Below are 21,267 nucleotides of genomic sequence, written 5' to 3'. Positions count from 1 at the left end.
ACAGCGCCGTCTATGTGCTGCCTGCTTCAGTAGTGGTCTATCGTCGTGTTTTTCCGAAAATAAATAAATACATTTCATTTATTAAATGATTTAAGCAATGTATTTTATGATTTTCTATGATTCAAGAAATTTTTAAGCACCTCTTGGTAAAAGTGGCTATTTTCAAGGGTTTTCCAGGACTTAAATTTGAAAAAGCAAATTCAAGTACTTCAAGCACCTTGTACGAACCCTGTTGGGAGTAAAACGATAAGGTGAGCGATATGTTGGAGCCATAAGCAATACAATCTTATATTTTCTTTAACAGGTCTTGAATAATGGTTCTTATCCGGAACAAACACAATTATGACCTTAATTAGGGTGACAGCTCAAATTAACATTAAAGGGGTAGTACACACAGAAATTAAAATTCTGTCATCATTTAATCCAAACCCGTATAATTTCTTTCTTACGATGAATAATACAAAGGGAGATGTTAGGCAGAATATCAGGAACTGACTGTCTCAGTCACCATTCACTTTCATTGGAAGAAAGATGTAATTGTGTTTCACGGATGAAAGAAAGCCATACAGGTTTGGAACAACATGATAGATGAGTAAATTATGACAGAATTGTCATTTTCGGCTGAGCTATCCCTTTAAATACAACTAAGAAACACCCTAATGTGTATTGTAATTAATTAGTTATAGATAACTTGATTGATAATAGAGATTAACAGCAATATTAAACAAAATACTATATTTCATTACAAAAATTTTTTAAGTAAAATGCGTGGGGCAAAAATACAGGGACATTTAGGAACTGTAATTGATGACTCAAACAGATCAGTGAATCAATTTCTTGAGCTTGTCCATTGAAACGAACCCATTGATAAGAACTCTTGCTATCAACATTCAAATTCATCTATTCACGTCACTGTGTGGTCGTAAACTCAGTCAGGAGTTTAGATTTTGTCTACCACACAGAAATAACCGCTAGAGTGAGTGTGTGTATGAACTGCAGAGAGTATCCTCGCAGATCTTCCTGTAAATGAGGGACGGGGGCAGAGCTCACCGGAGCAACATTAGGGCTCACATTGCAGTATTAATTAAAACAGAAATGCTTACCACATGGAGGATCTTATTTTCTGTTTCATAGACGGTGCAGTCCTGCAAGAGGAGAGAGTAAGATATTACCATTATTTTATTCACTTTAGGCCTACAAAGACACACACACACTGAGCAGTTGAGAAAACATTTACTGTGCAAAGTATCTCTGCGGATAAGATAATCATCCAAACATCTGGGTCACTATTTTCAAAAGACTACTGAGACCACCACCCCTCTCTCTCTCTCTCTCTCTCTCTCTCTCAGATGCTGATCTAATATAAGAAGGTTGAACAGAGGACAGCCCCGGGCTCAATTTAACATTCAAGCTCTGATGGAGAGATTTAAAGGAGATCCCCAAGTTCCCGCTGGAGGCCAGAGCTCCTGTGAAAGTTCATGGAGAAACAGCAGGAAAGGTGTGTGTAAGTGTTTGTGTGTGTGTTTGTGCAGGTGACACTCTGGCCTCATAAAGTAAGACAAATACATGGAGTGTATACATACAAACACACCCACACATATGGGTGACCAATATTTATTGGTCATACATACGCACATTGACTTCTACTGATCTTATATTGAACTAATTATAATGACCATACTCTGACACTGTGTCTATACTAGAAGCAGCCAATGGCTTGAGGTGGCCTACACCTCAAGTGCTGAGGCTGAAAGCCTATAGACCAATCAGATGTAGCTCTAGGTGAAATGGAAGAATAACTGGGATAACTTTGTATCCCATTTTCTTCAATGCAAATCCATTGGTATAAAATATGTCTTTGAATGGGCTATTTTAGAATAGTTAAATGATTTTTACACTTGTGTTATAAAGTTAATAATGTTATTTTAATACTTAATGTACTGCTACAACTGCCCATAAATATGGTTAGAAACCATATTGTCAGAAAGTAATATGGTCATAAATTAAACAGATATATAACATATATTGTAAAATTAAAACAATTTATAAAGGTAAAAAAGCAATTTATAAATAAAATTATTTAATTTTATCTGAACTGGGAAAGTTAAGCGGCAATAATACTTGTGTAGCACATCAAAAATAGGTCTGTCAACTGAAGGCGTAATATGACGCACCACAACAGGCTCTTCCAGTGCACACAGCTTTATTGATTATTATAGGAGTCATCTGATTTTGTTGCAAAGTGACGAGCTGTTCTTAGGTTTATTAATAACAAGGTCTATTTATTGTTTATAAGAAAAAAAATTATTCCCTTTATAAGGCTTTTTACTTGGTAAAACACAAGATAAAGCTGAAGTATGTAACTTTTTCAGTGTTATAATACTTTCTTATACTGCCGGTCTGTTGAATGCTTGATTCTGATTGGTTCACGGACGTTCTAAGGTGTGCAATTATTTTTCAAGTAAACGCACGGCTATAAATTAGTTCCAAGTCTTGGCCGCATAACGGTTCCATATCACTTCGCCTATTTATTTCAGTTATTTCAAAGAGCCCTACAGGCTACCAAAACAAAATAACCATATAAACAAAGTCATTGGTTAAAGTAAATCGGTTAAAAACGTCAAATAATGTCTAAACTATCCAACATATATTTCAATTTCGGTTAAAAAGAACCCTCGCACTCCCTCGTCTCCCCCGCACTTACACACGCTCTCACACACACACACACACACACACACGCGCGCGCGCGCGCGCGCACACATGCGAACACTGAGACTCCAGTCACAGCTGACAAATAGAGCCACACCTCCACGACTTGATCAATACAACAATTTATATTATCCAAAATAACTTTTAATGTTTCAATATATTTGGCCCTAAAGCGAACCCCCCCGTTTCGCTTACACACACACACACACACAGAGAGAGAGAGAAAGAGAGAGAGAGAAGCAGCGCATCCTCCATTGCTGGTTCTAACATGACGTTTTCGAATTAGCAATGAAGGCTTGAGCTGTATCAGAGCAAAATACACTTGATCATTACAACAGTTTCTATATGATCTGAGATATCTGTGGTAAAAACCCTCGCGCTCCCCTTCTCTCTCTCACACACACACACACACACTCCCACACTCGTGGATACACATTATATGCGTAACGCTCCTGCATCTCAGTGGGGATGAAAAAAAGTTAAGGTTTATAATGGGAATATGCCGATTTTTTAAGCGATGTTACTTCTGACGAGAGCTGCAACAAAAAAGGTAATCCCAGAAGCGATCTCTCTCATTTTCTGAGTTTCTCTCTTTCGATCCCTCAAATGCAAACACTCACACACACACGCACAAATGCACTAACTTGTTTCTCCAGTAAGTCCTCGAGTAAAGCAGCACAAGCCTCCATTGCTAGTTGAAACGTGACGTTTTCGAATTAGCAACGAAGGCTCTGACTGTATTAAAGCAAGACACTGAATCTGTGGCGGAAGAAAGTAGTTCCACTCACAAGAGCGTTTTAGGGACGAAAACCAGAAAATATCTTAAGATAAAACCCTGAACGATGTCTTAAACTCCGCTCTGCGTCGTGACCGCATTACCACCTCGGGTGTGCATTATTTTTAAACAATTCAATGGTCCGTCGTCAATTATTCCTTACTTCTATCCCAGCTTAACATGCAGATACAACTAGTGGTGAGCCATTCATAAAAAATGGCACTATAAAAAATTCCTCTGTCTGTTTTGAGTGACATGTTTAGACCTGTCCCAACACAATTACTCAACCAATGGTGTGAGTTGGGGGCAGAACTATCTCTTTGTTTGACCAACGGCAGGCGGAGGGCATATTCAGAAAGATGTTTCGAAAACAATGTTTATTTTTGCAATTCCATTCAGTGGCGCTAGTATTGCAGAAATGACATACTTCAGCTTGAAGTCTCAACAATATATTTTTTTATTTTTTATTTTACTATGTAACAAATCCCTTGGTTCCAGGGAATGAGGAAGCGGGAGACAGCATACTTCGTTCAAATAATATTTCTTTATTGTTCCTTTTACTCGTTTTCAGCGGAACACCTCTTTAAAAACACACACAGCTCTGAAGCTCGGCTCTCTCTCCCGTCTGCTGCCGTCACCTCCCATTTTATCTCCGATCACAGCTCACTGGGAATACAAAACAGGTGTTAGCACAGGTATAAATCCTTAACCACACAGCTTTCCCAGACCTCACTCTCCACAGATCAACACTCGATCGCACCCCCGCCTCCACATACTATCATTGTAGACAAACAAGATAATGCCCTTTCATAGAATGTCAATGTAGGATGACCAACCAGTGTATGTCGTACACTGACCATCTATGAAATATTAAAGATTCAAGAGACTGATCAAAGGCCAGTCTGGTCATCATCCATCACCATGGAAATCATTCCTCTGCCTTCTATATCCATTACTGACCCCAAACTCAATGTCCACTAGCAGATGACTCTCTTTTTGGTTGGTCATCAATACTATTTTTCTTTGTTCCTCCAGTATCATGGAGAGTGAGAGAGCTTATTTCATGCCATCTTCTTTTATTCTCTCCTCTCTTGATCTCTGCCTCTTTTCTGTTGCAGCTGCTGTGCTGATTTGAGCAGATCTCAGCTCTCACCTGCACCTCTTCCCCCTCATCACTATGAAGTCATAAACTGCCCTCCCACCTGAGACACTCACACATTGCCAAAGACCTGAGAGCCAGCCAGACACACAGAGAGAGTGCAAAAGAAAAGAGTGTTACCAGGAAATGAAACCACATTGATTTATTCTCCTCTTTCCTTTTGAGTACCCCTGAGCATCTCCACACCCATTCTCATGAGCTGTCACTCAACCCATGGATCACTACGCAGGATGCCAGTGTGCACATTTTGTGTGTATGTGTGTGCATATGTGTGATAAGGACTGGAGGCGCAAAATTTGACACATGCATTTTCATGTCACAGCATGGTGTTTAAATCATGAGAAAATAACACACAGAGAGAGAAAGAGAGAAGGGGAGAGAGAGACCCCTTCACATACATACAGTATATACCTACAGATACACATTTTATATTGAGTTCCAATGTAAATGTCCTCTATAAACTCATATGAGCTCAGACTGTGAGAACAAAACTCTTCCTGTGCTCAGATATTTGCATGACAAAATATTAGTGTCTTATGTGTATGTGTGCATGAGATCCCTGCTGGAAAATACATATAAAACAAATGTTTTATGGCAATATCTGTTGTTGCACAACTATAAGACTGCAACAATAATCTGCATTGCATTATGAATTGTTTGACTCATTCCGGGATGCAATAATGCATGAAATTGATCTTAGCTGAAAGTGTTTGCAATCATATACTTGCGCACACTTGTGTTGCATTATGAATTGCAATATCTGACTCATTTCAGAATGCAACAACACATGAAATTGATCTTGCATAGCTAAAAGTGTTTGTGTTCACGTACTTGCGCAAACCTGCGTTACATTATGAATTTCAATGTCTAGAACACATGAAACTGATGTTGCATAGCTAAAAGTACTTGCGTTCATGTACTTGCGCAATCCTGCGTTGCATTATGAATTGCAATGTCTAGAACACAACAACACATGAAACTGATTTTGCATAGCTAAAAGTACTTGCGCAATCCTGCGTTGCATTATGAATTGCAATGTCTGACACATTTCGGAATGCAACAACGCATGAAATTGATCTTGCATAGCTAAAAGTGTTTGCGTTCATGCACTTGCGCAAACATGCCTTGCATTATGAATTGCAATGTCTAGAACACAACAGCACATTAATTTTATCTTGCATAGCTAAAAGTACTTGTATTCGTGTACTTGCACAATGCTGAATGAGAAACACATTAATTGATCTTTTATAGATAAAAGTGCTTGTGTTCACATACTTGTGCAAACTATATTTTGGGCCTCAGGTGGTAGCTATGTTTTTACCATGGTAGCATCTTAGCAGGATTCTAGTTGGTCCAAGCTAGTTTACGTTGTTGATAAGCCACCAGCGGTGGATTACCAAGAGTGGGGACCTGGCTGAGCTGATAAACCATCTTGATCAAGGGCCCTGCTGGAAAAAAACAGTTCCTCATCTTAAAACTGGAGTATGTAATTTCTGTGACACTAGTGCCACCGAACGGAATTTCAAAAATAAACGTTGTTTTTAAAAGAGCTTTCTGAATACACCCCTTGCCTTCAGTTGTTCAAACAGTCAGATAGTCCCGCCCCCAACTCACACCATTTAGTGCATGGGCAGAGTGCGCAGATGTAGGCCGTTATATAGTTAGGCAGATAGGCCATCCAATCATTGCATTCGGGCCGAATTAAATGATTGGATGGGCCTTTTACAGGCCTGTGACTGCCACAGATTTTTGTTTTTTGTATCAGAGCACTTGATTTAGTGATTTCTGTCAGGATGCAAAGAGACTTTCAACCAATATAACAAAAAATGCTACAGGTATAAATTGCATACTCTAGCTTTAAGGTGGTCCAGCAGGTTTTACCAACTCAGTCAAGTACCAAGCAGCTGGTATTCCAGCTGGTCAACCATCTAAACCTGCCTGGATCATCTTAGAACAGCTAATGACCGGCTGTTGGATATTCTAGAAGAACAAAAAAAGAGAGAGACAAAAAGTAAAAAAGAGAGAGATCTGGCCCATTTTGACCTCACGTCATAAGGTCTGATCTGGGAACAAGACCCCTGCTGGCCGAGACCGCACAAAACCACTGGTATTAGCTAAGCTTAGACTGACATTTCTTCCTTCAATGCTGCATTCTGTCCTGGATTAAGTGAAAGATTTAGCATGGTGTTCAGGTTGAGCTGGCTGTGACTGACTCATCCATTTAATGCCACTCTTGCTGGCCATGATCTTCTGTCCTAACCAGAAATAATCTGCAGGGTACACATACTGTAAACATTAACACACACGTGTCAACACTGCAGGGGCCTTGAATTGTTTACCTCTCTTGAATTGTTCTATCTTTCTGTTGTCTCAAACATGGTTAATAAACACACACTGATAGTGTTTAAAAATGTCTCAAAATTTGAATGCGGCCCCGTGGAGGATTTGGCTCCCAAGGCCAGTAAATGCCACCATTGAAGAAGACCCTTTTATATCTCATAAGGCACAGTTATTTACCGATAGCATTTGCCGCCCAATAGTTTGATTCCAATGGGCTGAACTGTAGACCGATAATAAGTTTGACCTATTTATCAAGTTATGTTGGTTCTAGTTAATGCTGTTACCTGTTGTACTATGGTAGTGAGTTCCAAGCACAGCTGGATCACGTTGTTCCGGGTCTCGGAATAGTCCGTCACAGCAGCAAATGGTGACCTGCAAAAAAAGTAACACCTGAAATTAACCATTAGATTATTCTTACAGCCAGACCAACAAGATGGACAATTTGAGTGTATGTAGTCTATATACAGTATGGGTGCATGTCAAATTATACACCCTTTCCCTGAAAGTATGAGTGCTTGTAAACTTAAAGTGTGTGTTTGTGTGTGTTGTGGTACTGTATGTTATCCCTGTTGGCTGAGAGTGTACTTTAGACCCAGTTTCGCTCTTCCTGTGAGTGACGGAGTGAATGTGGGTCGTGTGTATTGAGGCTGTGAGCTATATATATACATGGCTGTAGGAACATTGGTTCATCGTTTCCATCCTGTATCTAAATATTCCTCTCAGACCGTTGGGAACACCAGATGACACACACCCAGAAGCCCCTCATGATTTAAGAAACTCTAACAATCCATCACCACTGGGCTAAAATTCATTCATTCACTTCATTCAAAGACCCCACGATCACTCTTACACAATACATATATGCATTCTGGAGTTAAAGATTTGAGGTATTATTCATGTCCGTAGCAAAAATTTAGGATGAGTTTAATACTAAAGATTAGTTTGTTCAAGTCCCTTATCCTAAGCAAGCTCCACTAACAGGAATGAAAAAGACAAGTTCACAACAAAGTCCTGTAGTAAAGTGGTAAAAGTGAGAGGTTTGGGCCAGAGCAAGATTGAGAGACATGAACAAGAGGCAAAAATCTATGCAGAACACTCAGTTCTCTCCAGGATTGAACTAGCCTTCATTACATCCAACCCTTGGTCTTTCTGCATATTTAAGCCCTGAGCGCCATCTGGATGAAAAAGCTTCAGGCTGGCAAGAAATGAGAAGGCAAAAAGGCAAGTGGGACCACTACCATCTCCTCAAAGGCAGGCTCAAAGTTTCTTAACCTTTTCCTGCTCCAGTTTTTCGATGCTTGAGAGTCTGGAAGCTGCAATGAGCTTGTAGTTACTAATACACTGCTGTATGTTATAATTTCTAGACTCCATTCAAGATCTTTTTCCCCTCAGAGAGAGGAATCAAACACTTATAGCTCCCATTAGAACAAGTCAGTGAAATGCAATGAAAATGGCAAGGTCTTCAACAGATATCTGACTTAAAAAATTAGAATTCCAATACAGGTAAATTGATGGGCAACCTTGAAAAAACAAGTAGACTGAGTACATCTTTAGATACTGAACTTAATCGTAGTGTAAAATCAACTTTTAGATGACAAATCAATTCTGAAAGAATCAAAGCTGGGTGTAGAATCATGATCTTTCAAAAAAGAAGATGTCACATTTAATTTAACGCGAATGAAAAAAATGCTGAGGGAGGTTGAATAAAGGAAGTATACTCTGTTCAATATGCTGTACAGTTGTGTACCTGTGTGTTAAAAGTTATTTTGTTGAAACACTAAAAAAACATCTTTCCACAAATTTCAAGAGATCAAAAAACACATACAGTAGTTCTGTCAGCTGAACAATCAACAATCAATATGGCATCTACTTGACTAAGTTCTATTGAGCTGCTTAATGAAACAGAAATAAACTATTCATTGAAACTGACACAACTCCCTCAGTGTTACTTATAAGTAATCTCTAAGTCCATAAGCCCCCCATCCAGGGCCACACCCACATACACAATAAATAATAAGAATGAGGGGAAAGCCCACACCCATAAGCATTCCATCATCAGCTTGGCAAGTGGCAGAGCAGAGCCACTGTCCGTCTGGATGGATATCAACAAATAACACTTAAGGGACTGAGACACTCAAAGTCAGTCATAATGTCTTTTGGCTTCAAATCCATTCACCTGCGTCTGAGTATCTCTTTTATTCCCTCTCTCTCAGAATTCCTTCTGTTCTTTCACTATGTCTTTAGGGGAGACGACAGCTCTATTGGGGACTATTTTGGCAGGAATGAGAAGCCGGGGAGCGTAATTAGGCCAGCATTAATGAAAGAGGGAAACGAGGCACCACCCCCTCCCAACCAGTGGCCTTGTTCTTGTGGTGTGCGTTCTAGGGATGTGCAAAATGACATATTTTCAAAATAATCTAGTCGGTGGGTTGCCTGAATGACTTGTCAGTTAATCAGTCTTAAGGAAGACCGGTATTATTAGGCTTGTTTCGGGTTCACTTGACCCAAAAAAACAGTTTGATGGAATGGAATAGAATACAGGGGTCTCAAAATGCATTTTAAAAGTTGGAGTATTTTTAAGTATTTGACACAGCGTCTTAAAAAATATTACATTTGAGGCAGGAATCAAATCCCATACATACAGGATTATTGGATTAGATGAATCCATATCTAATAAGTTCTTCTATAAACAGATGTTTCTCATTTCTCATCTGTTTCTATCTTGCACTGTTAATATCTTGTACTATTATTTTTCCTCATCATACACTCACAGAGCACTTTATTAGGAACACTGTGGTATCCGAGATTACATTTTTTCCCATTCTGATGGTTGATGTGAACATTAACTGAAGTTTCTGAACCGTATCTGCATGATTTTATGCATTGCACTGCTGCCACATAATTGGCTGATTAGATAATCACATGAATAAGTAGGTGTACAGGTGTTCCTAATAAAGTGTTCAGTGAGTGTATTTTCATCAACATTATGCTTTAATAAAATGTATTAATTATCATCATGATACCTCTTTTTGGACTCGTATTTGTTATCATAGTAGAAAACAAAAAACCCTTTGTCATCGAACATTGGCTGTAGCGGTGTTAGGGGTGTTCGGACCAGGGATAATATTGGACCTGATTAACAGGGGCCCTCACTGGAGGGGGCCCACAGAAAGGCTTTATTAATATCCCTTGAAATTATCATGAAGACATTAGATATAGTAATAACATGCTGTTAGTAGGAATAAAATGTCATAAGACTCCTTTTTCCATCAGTAAAAATGGCCATTTCCCCTAATCTGCCTTGTCTCCCTACTGTGTTAGCGACACCCTACCCACTCTCAACAAAAACAAAAAGTGGTCTGGTCCTCAAGTTTAGGCAGCACGCAGTGCAAACTGGGCACATGTCATGTACATTACTTAGTCTGTTAATCTTTGTTAATGTTAATTTATCAAAATAATATTGTTCATTATTTGTTCACGTTAGTTCATATTGCTTTAGCTAATCTTAACATACACAACTTTTCACATAAAAATTTAAATGTAAAAATTAACAATAAACAAGACTAATAAATGCTGTAAAAGCATTGTCCATTATTATTTCAAGTTAAAGGAATATTCCGGGTTCAATACAAGTTAAGCTCAATCGACAGCATTTGTGGCATAATGTTTATTTCCACAAGAAAAAAAGTCCAAGCCTCTCCCTGACTGTCCAGTGCTGTCTTGCCTTGTTCTATGTTGTGTCAGGGTTCTGACACTTCTGTTGGTAGTGTTTATTATCTGGTGGTCGAGCTCTGACTCACCTAGTCAGGTCGGCTTGCCCTGCCAAGTCACCAAGCCCAGCCAAGTCACCAAGCTCAGCCGAGTCACCAAGCTCAGCCGAGTCACCAAGCCCAGCCAAGTCACCTGGTCAAGCCCAGTCACCACACCAAGCCTAGTCAAGCCACCTAGTCAAGTCACCAAGCCCAGTTTAGGTGCTCCATCCTGGCCTGCTCCGCCAGTGCCACCCTGGCTTGTCCTGGTCTGATCCACCGGCTCCACCCTGGTCTGTTCTGCTGGCTTTTCTGCTGCACTGACTTCTTGTCTGAACTTGTGTTTTTCTTGTCTGTTTGCTTTATCCCATTTCTGCCATCCGCCTGATTTCCCCCACCATCCTGCCACTTTGGTCTTGCCTTGTTCTATGTTGTGTCAGGGTTCAGCCACTTCTGTTGGTAGTGTTTATTATCTGGTGGCCGAGCTCTGACACATTTTGTGTCTTATTTTGTGGCTGGGTGGGCATTGCATTGTTTGTTTACTTTGCAGTGGGCACTCAGGTTTTGTCTAGTCCTGTGTTTGTGTGAGAATGCATGGCATTGCTTTATTGGCATTGTCATGTATTCTCTTGTCCTGTCATTGTCTGTTGACATGAGCGCATGTTGCTTGTGTTTTCCTGGCGGCATGTGCTCATGTCAATTGTCTGTGTAGGTCATGCATGAGTGTGTGGCTTTGTTTGGTTTCTTCATTGCCACATGCTTTTCTGTCTTGAGTGATACTCCCTATTGTTTGCCTTGTTAATTGTTATCTGTTTCACCTGTTCTCCCTTGTTAGTCTGCTTATTTAAACTCCTCTTGTGTTCAATCTTGTGGTGGATTATTTTGTATGAATTCCTGTCAGTCTGTTCCCCGTTTTGCTCAGTTGGTTTTTAATTTGTTTCTTTGAGTTTCAGTTCTCTGTTCTTGTTTATCTCCGTTGTGAGTTTTTGTTTGTATTTTGTTTGGTTTGTAATTAAACTTAGCGAAACTACCTCCTGCGTTTGGGTCCTTCCTTGCAAACTGTGACAGTGTGACCACAACTTTACCTTAGTTAGCAAGCCGTGACCCTCTAGGATAGCTGCTTTGGATCGGCCCTTTCAGCTTGGACTTTGAATCCAAATCCAGGCTAGACCAATTTGAATTATCAAGCCAGGAGGTTCAATTGAGGCCCGTGTGTGTGTGTGTGTGTGTGTGTGTGTGTGTGTGTGTGTGTGTGTGAATATGGACTCCTCTCAGGTCCAGTATGAGAGAGTGGGGCAGCGAGTGCCTGGGAAAAGCAACAGCGAACTAGGTAGGGAGAGGGTGAGATGAAATCAAACAGTATCTGATGGAAAGGTTCCTACTGAGCAGTGCTGTTCCAGTCCAGAGCTTTAAGCTGGGCTCAGTATGCAGTACCAAAGGGAGTTGGTTGGAGCCAAGCAGCTGGGTGCCAAATGGATTGTTCAGCACAAACTACCTGCCTGATTTACCTTCGTTTCATAGTTAGTGAAAAAGTAGAAGTACAGTAGCAGTAGAGTCTAAACCTAACAAGTGTTTCAGACTCCCATTATTATCAACAAAATTGAGTGTGTTTAGATGCACAATCTTACACTGAGTGTTATTTAAAGGGATACTCACCCTCATGTCATTACAAATCTGACTTTTTTTCATATGTGAAACACAAAAGGAGATGTTGGGCAGAATGTTAGGGATGGATTACATTCATTGTATGGGAAAAAAGAAAAACATTAATGGTGACTAAAGATACCAATCATCCTAACATCTCCTTTTGTGTTTCACAGAAGAAAATCAGGCTTGGGACAAAATGAGGGTTAGTAAATGATGGAATTTTAATTTTTGGGTAAACTAACCCTTTAATCCATCGATTGACACCTAGATTTTTGTCCTTTACCCTGATTTTCTCTGCACGGAAATCTCAAAACAAAGAGGAATTTGGTGAGAAAGAATCTTTGTTGTATAAGACCTCTTCAATCATCCTTGTACCTGATTGCTAAGGGGTGGAACACAATCAACATGATTGAATTTAAGCAGACAAAGACTGACCCTATGCACACTAGACAAGAGACCCAAGGCCTGTGATTTCTGCACACCTGCCCACCCAATGACACCAAATGTCACTCTAATTCTGAGTGCCGTCACTTGGCTAGAAGGACGACCATGCAAGCACAATATGATGTACTCAAAAGGACATGTTCCTTGAATAACATTCACTTAACCCTATAATCACCATTGATTGTTTGAAGGCCACTGATTGGTTGATGTGAAAGGATATTGATCCAGGCCCACATGAATCATGGTAAAAGTGTTGCGTTTAATATTTATATAGATGTGAAAATACTTTCTCCCATCCCATATTAATGTGTAGAGACCACTATAAGTAAGCTACTCATAGGCTGATTTCCCTGAGATGCATAAACACTGTTGTTCTGTGGCGCTTTCAACATTGCAACAGTGACTCTAACATATCAACATTGGCTCCATCAATGGTTTGAGTTTGTGGTTGAACTACCTGTTTGTCCGAACAAAGGCAGATAGGGGAAATGTTTGGGAAACATGCTTGAAATTAGTCAGTGTTTTTGCAATGCTGTTTATTGCCACTGATACCACAAAAACTTCACACTACATTACTGCCCTATAAAGCTAAAACACAGTAAATATGTCTACGCTGAAATTGGCTTCAGAGTTTTTTGATCTGTAAAATGTGGACTGTAAAATGGTCCCAATCCATTTTCTGAATCCGAGTATAAATGAGCCAAAACTGTCTGTCACAAGATATATCTATATATATAAGATTATAATCTAAGGCAGTGATTCTTAACTGGTGGGTAATCAGAGCAAAAATTAAAATAGAAATAACATTTGCAAAGTAAAAGAAAAAATACAACCCAGACTGCTGTACATGCAGGTGCATTAAATATGGGTTCACAAGTATAAGCTTGGTTTGTGTTAACCACAATGTGCTTTATTGGCTGTCAATAAACATTTTTGGTACTGTATAGGGTCTCCACTTGATGTCCAATGTGAATGTGGGTCCTGAAATGAAACCAGTTCAGAACCACTGGTCAAAGGGACCGTTAAGACCAAAAGCTTGTGCTAAAAAAGCTGAATGCAGCATGTGTTTTTAAAATTGTAACTTCATTTTGCTTAGACACAGCACGAGATGCTGAAAAAAAAAGAAAAGTGAGATGACCAAAGACGTCTGTCTAGCACGTTTACTTAAAAAAAGCAATGTAAAAACAGTGCAAATGGACACAAAAGCATGTTCGATGTGAACATCCCCTAAAAGACCAAATTTTGGTTATAACTCAGTTTTGACAAAATGTGTAGTTACTGTGTTTTGCATTTGCAGGGCAGTATAGTGATCTTAAACAATCAAGTCACCTGAAATAAGACATATAATTGAAACTGAAAACAATCACTACCCAAGTCAGTTCCTCAATTCACAACTGCATTCTGACTAGCAACAGAAAGTTGGTTGGTGAAAAACCCCAGAGCTCAGCTAAAGATACAGTAGTTTCCCCTCACCATTTATCCTTAAGGTCATAATTTGTATCTTTATATGATATCACATATTTTCTCTGGTGTTTCTCAGGAGCTCACCTCTAAAGTAGAGGAAATTGATTTAGCTCAGCAACACTCCAACAAGTGAAGGCTATATAAACTTGATACATCAATATGGTTCAAAGATCAATTACATTGAATCTGTGCATGTATATTAAGTATATATTAATTCTTGTATTGATTTTTGTATTAATATGCAGCTCTTAGCAGAACTAACCTATCAAGCCAGGCAAGGAGGCTTTTAGCAGCAGCGATGAGGTCCACCACGGAGGTGAGGAAATCATTGGGCAGCTTGCGGGTTGTCCGGCCGTCATAATGTCCGCTGCGGCGGCGGCATGTGATGAAGTTCTGGAGGTTCTTGGCAGAGGCATTGAGCTTGTGAGAGAGAGTTTTCAGGTTTTCAGTCTCCAGCCCATAATTCTGTCAAATGGAGATGAAGACGATAAAGGGCTGTAGTGATAAATGAGCTCTTAAGTGTTGCCAGATGTGACAAAGACTGACTAGCAAACAATTGTAGGAATGACTCAATAAGATTTGTTTTTCTTTTTTTTTTTTGTTCTCTCTTTTTACTGATGTCCTCTCTCTCTCTCTCTCCATTTCAAATTTCATTTTAGCATGCTTTATTGGCATGACAAAAACTGTACATTTTTATTGTCAAAGCATTTTCAGCATTACTGAGTACAATAAGAAATTGTGCAAAATAAGTACAATAATGTAAAATAACAAGAGCAAATAAACAAGTAATATTAACAATTAAAATAAACCACTCACTTAAATTAACTATAATTAAATACTATCAATTATATAAAATATAATATACAATTTTAAAATAGTGCAATATAAAATAAAGTAAAATAAATGAGTGAAATAAAATTCGAATAATGCTGTATATTAAGAAAGTAGCAATTAACATATTTAACAAAGGAATAAATTAAGCAAATAATTAGGAATGACAAACTAAAGATGAAGAGTAAAACTCAAAAGCCAAGAATGTGCTCTCTTTCTCGACTGTCATACACACACATCCTCTCAAATGAATATTCAGTACCTGGAAGAAAGAGAGAGAGAGAGAGAGAGAGAGAGAGAGAGAGAGAGAGAGAGAGAGAGAGAATATTCGGTACCTGGAAGAAAGAGAGAGCGAGAGAGAGAGAGAGAGAGAGAGAGAGCTCTTCATTATGCAGAGGTGCATTGAGTGGATGGAGACAGAACTTTATGTCAGCCGAGCATAAAGTTCGAGGTATAAATAACCCACAGAGGGTCTCTGCTGTCAGCCGATAGACGCTTACACACTCCATGCTTTTCTGTGAGATAATGTAATCTGCATCTCTAAATCAGACAAAACAACATGTTTGAACAAAGTCAAAATGCATACTTTCATCTTCATGTATGCATCATTTCATTTAAATGCATAGGGGTCTTTGCCATCTTTCAAAACCGCTGATGTGCATGTGTATGTGTGTGTGTGTGTTAGACAAAGGTTGTGCCAGGTGTCGGGGCACTTTTGGCAGGGTAACAAATTACCATATCACTGCATAAACAGGCTTGATCAAGGGGCTGAGACTGATCAAAAGCAGCATTATACACATACATTCAGGAGCATCGACACACACACACACACACACACATACACACACACAAACTGATACATACGCTGCCTTGCTGCCCGGTCCATGACATCTCTGCTAAAAAGACCAGCTTAGACCAGAATGGATTTCTCTGCTGGTCCAAGATGATTTAAGATGGTTTAGTGTGTCCAAAACCTAAGCTGCCTTGCTGTTTAGTTAGTCAATTGACTTCCCTGCCAAAAAAAGACCAGCTTAGAATTTGGTTAATGCTTGTTAGTGCTGGTTTAGTTCTGGTCTAACTGATGTACCAGCATAGCCATATTGTTCACCGTAAAAAAAAAATGCTGCTTAATCAGCATTGTCTTTTTGATGAAACTGGTTGACCAAAGGAGGCTTGCTAGTTTAGCTAGGTAAGACGCCTGATAGGAACCATAGCACACCAGCATCAAATCCTGTGTGTGTGCGTGTGTGTGTGTGTGTGTGTGTGTGTGTGTGTGTGTGTGTGTGTTCAGATGAGCATCAATTTCAGTATCTGTTCTCACATCAGTAGGATATCGATCAGAGAGTAATGTGTTCTGTCTGGTCTGAAGAACAAATCACACACACACTCTCTCACACCAAAACACACACACACAAATTACAAATATAGGTAATAAACACAACTGCACACAAAGGCTTGTAAAAACACACACATACATCCACAAAAAATGCATTATTTAGTTTGTGAGTGGAGGGAGACAATGGGGAGGAGATGCTAAGAATCCTCCATGCTAATCTGTTTAGAAGCTCTCTGCATGAGTGCAGCACTGCACCAGATAACACACATAGGGCACAATGAGAGAAAGATAAAGGAACATGAGGTAAAGAACGAGAAAAAACAAACAAATAAGTGTGAGAAAGACAGACTTAGAGAGTTAGAGAGAAGGAAAGGGAAAGAGCTCTGTGCCTCTGAGGTCAAAGTGCTTTCAAATAATAAAGACTGAACAGTTCCCTAGATTCCTTTATTATTTGTGTGCGAGTTTATGCTTGTGACAGATCAGGTGTCTCGAGTAATTTCTTTTAAATTTCACATTCTTTTTAACTTGACACAGCATCTAAAAAACACGTCCCTCCTGCAAGAGATGCTGAAAAAACAGTGAGTCATGGCACAACAGACATTCAAACCTTCTCCAAAATATCAACTTTTGTGTTCCAAATAAAATCATATAGGTTTGAAACAACATGAGGGTGAGTAAATAATACGGATGGGAAAATATATCAAATTTCGGAATATTGTGAACCTAAATAAATGCTGAACCATATCAAAACAAAATTTGATATTTCGAAAGTTGCAACATTGTTTACTGTCCATGTGATCATAAATGAAATGACCAGTTAAACATCAAAATCTCTGTCGCTTTTTTCAGACACTATTAATAGGGTTTGCATAAGGTTCTTGAAGTGCTTACAGGGATAGTTCACCAAAAACAAAAATTATCTCATGATTTACCCTCATGCCATCCCCTATGTGTATGCAAAACACAAACAAAGAGTTTTAGAAGAATATCTCAGCTCTATTGGTCCTTACAATGCAAGTGAATGGTGACCAGACCTATGAAGCTTCAAAAATCACATAAAGGCCACATAAAAGTAATCCATATTCCAGACTCCATTTCTTCAGAAGCGATATATGTATAAGAAACAGATCCATGTTTAAGTCCTATTTTACAATCAATCTCCACTTTATCTTTCACATATTTTCATATTTTGTAAGTTTAAGAAGTTATTATTTTAGAAGTTATCCTCCAAAAAATATGTGATTGTGTTCTGCAGAATAAAGAAAGTCATGCATATCTGGGATGGCATGAGGGTGAGTGAATGATGAGAGAATTTTCATTTTTGGGTGAACTATCCCTTTAAAGTGCTTGAGTTTAGCTTTTAAAAATTTTAGTATTGGAATACCTGGAAGTCTCCTTGTTTTGTAAAAAAGTGCTTAAAAGTGCTTGAAATTAAAGCGGAACATTTCTTCCGTGTAATGTGTGTCCATCAAAGATGAGATCCATGCACTCCACTTTCATTAAATAATGTGTCTTTTAATATCCTTTCTGTTCTCTGTCAAAAAGTAAAAAGAAACATTCATTTGAATCACACATAACATGGATGAAGAAAATGAGATTATATTGAATCAAGAATCTCATATCATACATCGAACCGAATTGAAAATAAACCTATCGTCCAACCCCTAGTAAATGATGATAGAATTTTCATTTTTGGCTGAACTACTCCTTTGAATTTAAAAGTGACTTTCGAATCCTACAGTTGAAGCAGGAAGTGCATGGGTGAAATCCATCACATTCAGAGTCCATGGTTAATTTCATACACACATGCAGCAGGTTGACATTCACACACATGGTGTTCCTTAGTGTGAATATCAGCAGCTCTGATTTGAGATCAGTGTTCAGAGGAGATAGAGAAGACAGCAAAGTCGTCTTTTTGTGATTAACGCTCTCCTAAATGTCAGTCGTACAGGTCAGTGGTTCACAGTCACTCAGACAAACCACAGACTCATTATAGTTAACCTTGTTTTAGAAATCTTACAGCTCAAACTCTAAACCTCAACAAAAAAACATGTCTTTCAGAAAGGGACAGGTGGGGTAAAGACAGTGAAAAAGAGCAAAATAAAGGGATAAAAGGACAAAGACTGAGGATGGAGGGCACGAGAGGCAGCTCATACAGACGTGATAAACACTCGTCCTGTCATCTGTTCCCTCCCGTCATGGTGCTGACATTCTAAAAATGCGTGGGCTGGTAAGTCATTGTTTTAATACCACAACTGAGAGAAGCCAGATAGAGAGAGGGAATTAGAGGGAAAACTAGTTATTAAATGTTAGATAATGTAAAAGGCTCAAGCAGTGCAGAGCTAATTTCAACCTAAATTCTTTCTGTCTCCCTCACTGTCTGTCCTCTTGGTACCTTTTTGAAAAGCAGTTATCAGTCATAGAACATCTATCAGACACCTCAATAATAATTTGTTAAGAGACACACACATACACACAGTGCAGATACAGACTGAGGACACCAAGATAAACCCACCCAGCAAAAAGCCACATTTCAACACTGATTGACTGACATGTTTGAGCACAAAGTGGGGTGAAACACCAGCCATTATGTTTTCCAGAAGCACAGAATTGTTTAGTCTTGACATGAGACTTAAAAGTGAACATGAACAGCATTTGCAATGTACTGTATGTATCTTCCATAATGTTGTTTTTTGTCTTTGTAATTACATGCACTGATGAACTGTGACCAATAAGACCAGGTGCGGGTTCAAGAAAATCTCCTTAAGAGAAAAATTCAGAAAGTTCTTAGGATAAATTATAAGTTCATAAAAAGGTATCTAGCTATAAATATTGAAGGTTTAAGAAAAAAGATAAGAACATTCTTAATTTTCTTCAAAGTTAGAAAATAAGAAGCAAATAGTTGTTAAAGGAATAGTTCACCCAAAAATGTAAATTCTCTCACTATTCACTTACCCTGATGCCATCCCAGATGTGTATGACTGTCTTTCTTCACAAGAACACAAATTAGGATTTTTAGAAGATGATAGAGCTCTGTCAGGTACTTATAATGTAAGTAAATGGGTGCCAGCACTTTGATGGTCCAAAAGTCACATTTAGGCAGCATAAAAGTAATCCATGCAACTCCAGTCGATTAATGAATGTCTTCTGAAGCAAATCGATAGGTTTATGTAAGTTTCTGATACAGAAATCTCGCGTGACATTCATTCTTTTGTTGTAAATAAGCACCGCTTCCGAATTCTGGCGTGAACTCAACACGCTTACGTCACGCAACAGCAACATGATGTGTCAACTGCTGGCAGGAAGTGCATTTTAAAAGATAATAACATTTTAATTGTCGATTTCTTTTTTACATAAATATATTGATTTGCTTCAGAAGACATTCATTGATCGACTGGAGTTGCATGGATTACTTTTATGCTGCCTAAATGTGACTTTTGGACCATCAAAGTGCTGGCACCTGTTTACTTGCATTATAAGGAACTGACAGACCTCTATAATCTTCTAAAAATCCTCATTTGTGTTCTGCTGAAGAAAGACGGTCATACACAGGGTATCTGGCATCAGGGTAAGTGAATAATGAGAGAATTTTTATTTTTGGGTGAACTATTCCTTTAAGAAAAATGTTTTGTGAATCCAGTCCCAGGAATATTTATAAAGTTTTAATGTCAGTAGGAAAATTAAAGCAACCTATATTTAAAGTAGGGCTGTCAATCCTTAAAAATCTTAATCAAATTAATTACATGGTATGCCGATTATTTAATTGAATTAATCGCAATTAATTGCACATATAAATATTTGCTGAGAAAGCCCCTCAAATAACAATAATTTTATATATAATGATGAAATAAATATAAATAGTTATGTTTAAATAATTACAAATAAAAACAAATTATAAATAAAAAAATTCAGATAATTAAAATGTATTATATTATTATGGCAGATGAGTAAAGCATTGATAAGACAAAAGTGGCTTTAGAATCCAATATATTGTTTATTTTCATATTACTGAACAGAAGCCTATCATTGGCCTATAGTTCACAGCAATAAATTTTGCAATTTAATTTGTCAATCAGTGCAATATTTATTATAAGGGCTTTCTTTTCTAAGGGTGCGTCAATATACACCTGCGTCAGATGAACGCTTTTGGAGAGTCTTACTTTGGTTGCGTCTAGGGTTGCCACCCATCACGTAAAATATGTAATTTAAGCTGGTCAGATGGCATCACGGCAAAATCGTTCAAGATCGTTAATTTAATCTTGATATTCATTGTAAATGTTGCCGTATGCGGGTAAGAGACTATCTAAAAAGTCCACACAAATGACAACTGCCATCACAACAACACCACCCCCCCATTGGAGAAAACAGGTGGTACTTCAAGCTTGAATTGCTCCAATGGAAGGAATGTTCCTACCAACCGAACATTCATTCATTCATTAATTCATTCATTCATTCATTATCATGAACATTCAAGTCCACTACCAGATGCTGTGATGAACAGCAGATACAGGATCAGGTGTATACAGAAATGTGAAGACTCTCACCAGAGCGCAAAGCAAGTCTACAGCTTCCAGGATCAGCTCCTGGTGTCCGATGCGGGACACCCCCAGATCCTCCAGCTCCTGATGGGTGATCCTCAGCAGCTGGTCACCTCCAACCTTCTCTCTCTCAAAGTTCTTTATATACTGCTGCAGACAGTCATCCAGACCTGTAGATGGAGAGAAGGATAAAGGAAAAATCAGGGACCTATGCTTAGTTCCATTTTTCATACTATCTGTCCTATACAGTATGCAAGTTCAAGATTAGTGTGTCT

At 38.7% G+C, this 21,267-nt stretch overlaps 1 protein-coding gene across 18 annotated transcripts in view; it reads right to left on the bottom strand.

Annotated features, from left to right (window-relative positions):
* LOC127431471 (connector enhancer of kinase suppressor of ras 2-like) overlaps nt 1–21,267 on the bottom strand; it is a 128,614-nt gene that overhangs the window by 66,854 nt on the left and 40,493 nt on the right. For 9 of the 18 annotated variants that reach the window (XM_051681883.1, XM_051681884.1, XM_051681886.1 and 6 more), the window contains 4 exons: nt 20,999–21,162; nt 14,550–14,752; nt 7,268–7,373; nt 1,104–1,145 (listed from right to left, as the gene is read on the bottom strand). In XM_051681883.1, coding sequence (XP_051537843.1) covers nt 1,104–1,145; nt 7,268–7,373; nt 14,550–14,752; nt 20,999–21,162 — 515 coding nt within the window. The remainder of the gene's footprint in view (nt 1–1,103; nt 1,146–7,267; nt 7,374–14,549; nt 14,753–20,998; nt 21,163–21,267) is intronic. The other 9 variants (XM_051681888.1, XM_051681889.1, XM_051681893.1 and 6 more) reach the window with 1 other exon arrangement.

This window comes from Myxocyprinus asiaticus, chromosome 41, assembly GCF_019703515.2.
Source record: "Myxocyprinus asiaticus isolate MX2 ecotype Aquarium Trade chromosome 41, UBuf_Myxa_2, whole genome shotgun sequence".
In the NCBI taxonomy this organism is placed as follows: domain Eukaryota; kingdom Metazoa; phylum Chordata; class Actinopteri; order Cypriniformes; family Catostomidae; genus Myxocyprinus; species Myxocyprinus asiaticus.
Note: the sequence above shows the minus strand (reverse complement) of the source record. Positions and strands in the feature narration are given on the sequence as shown.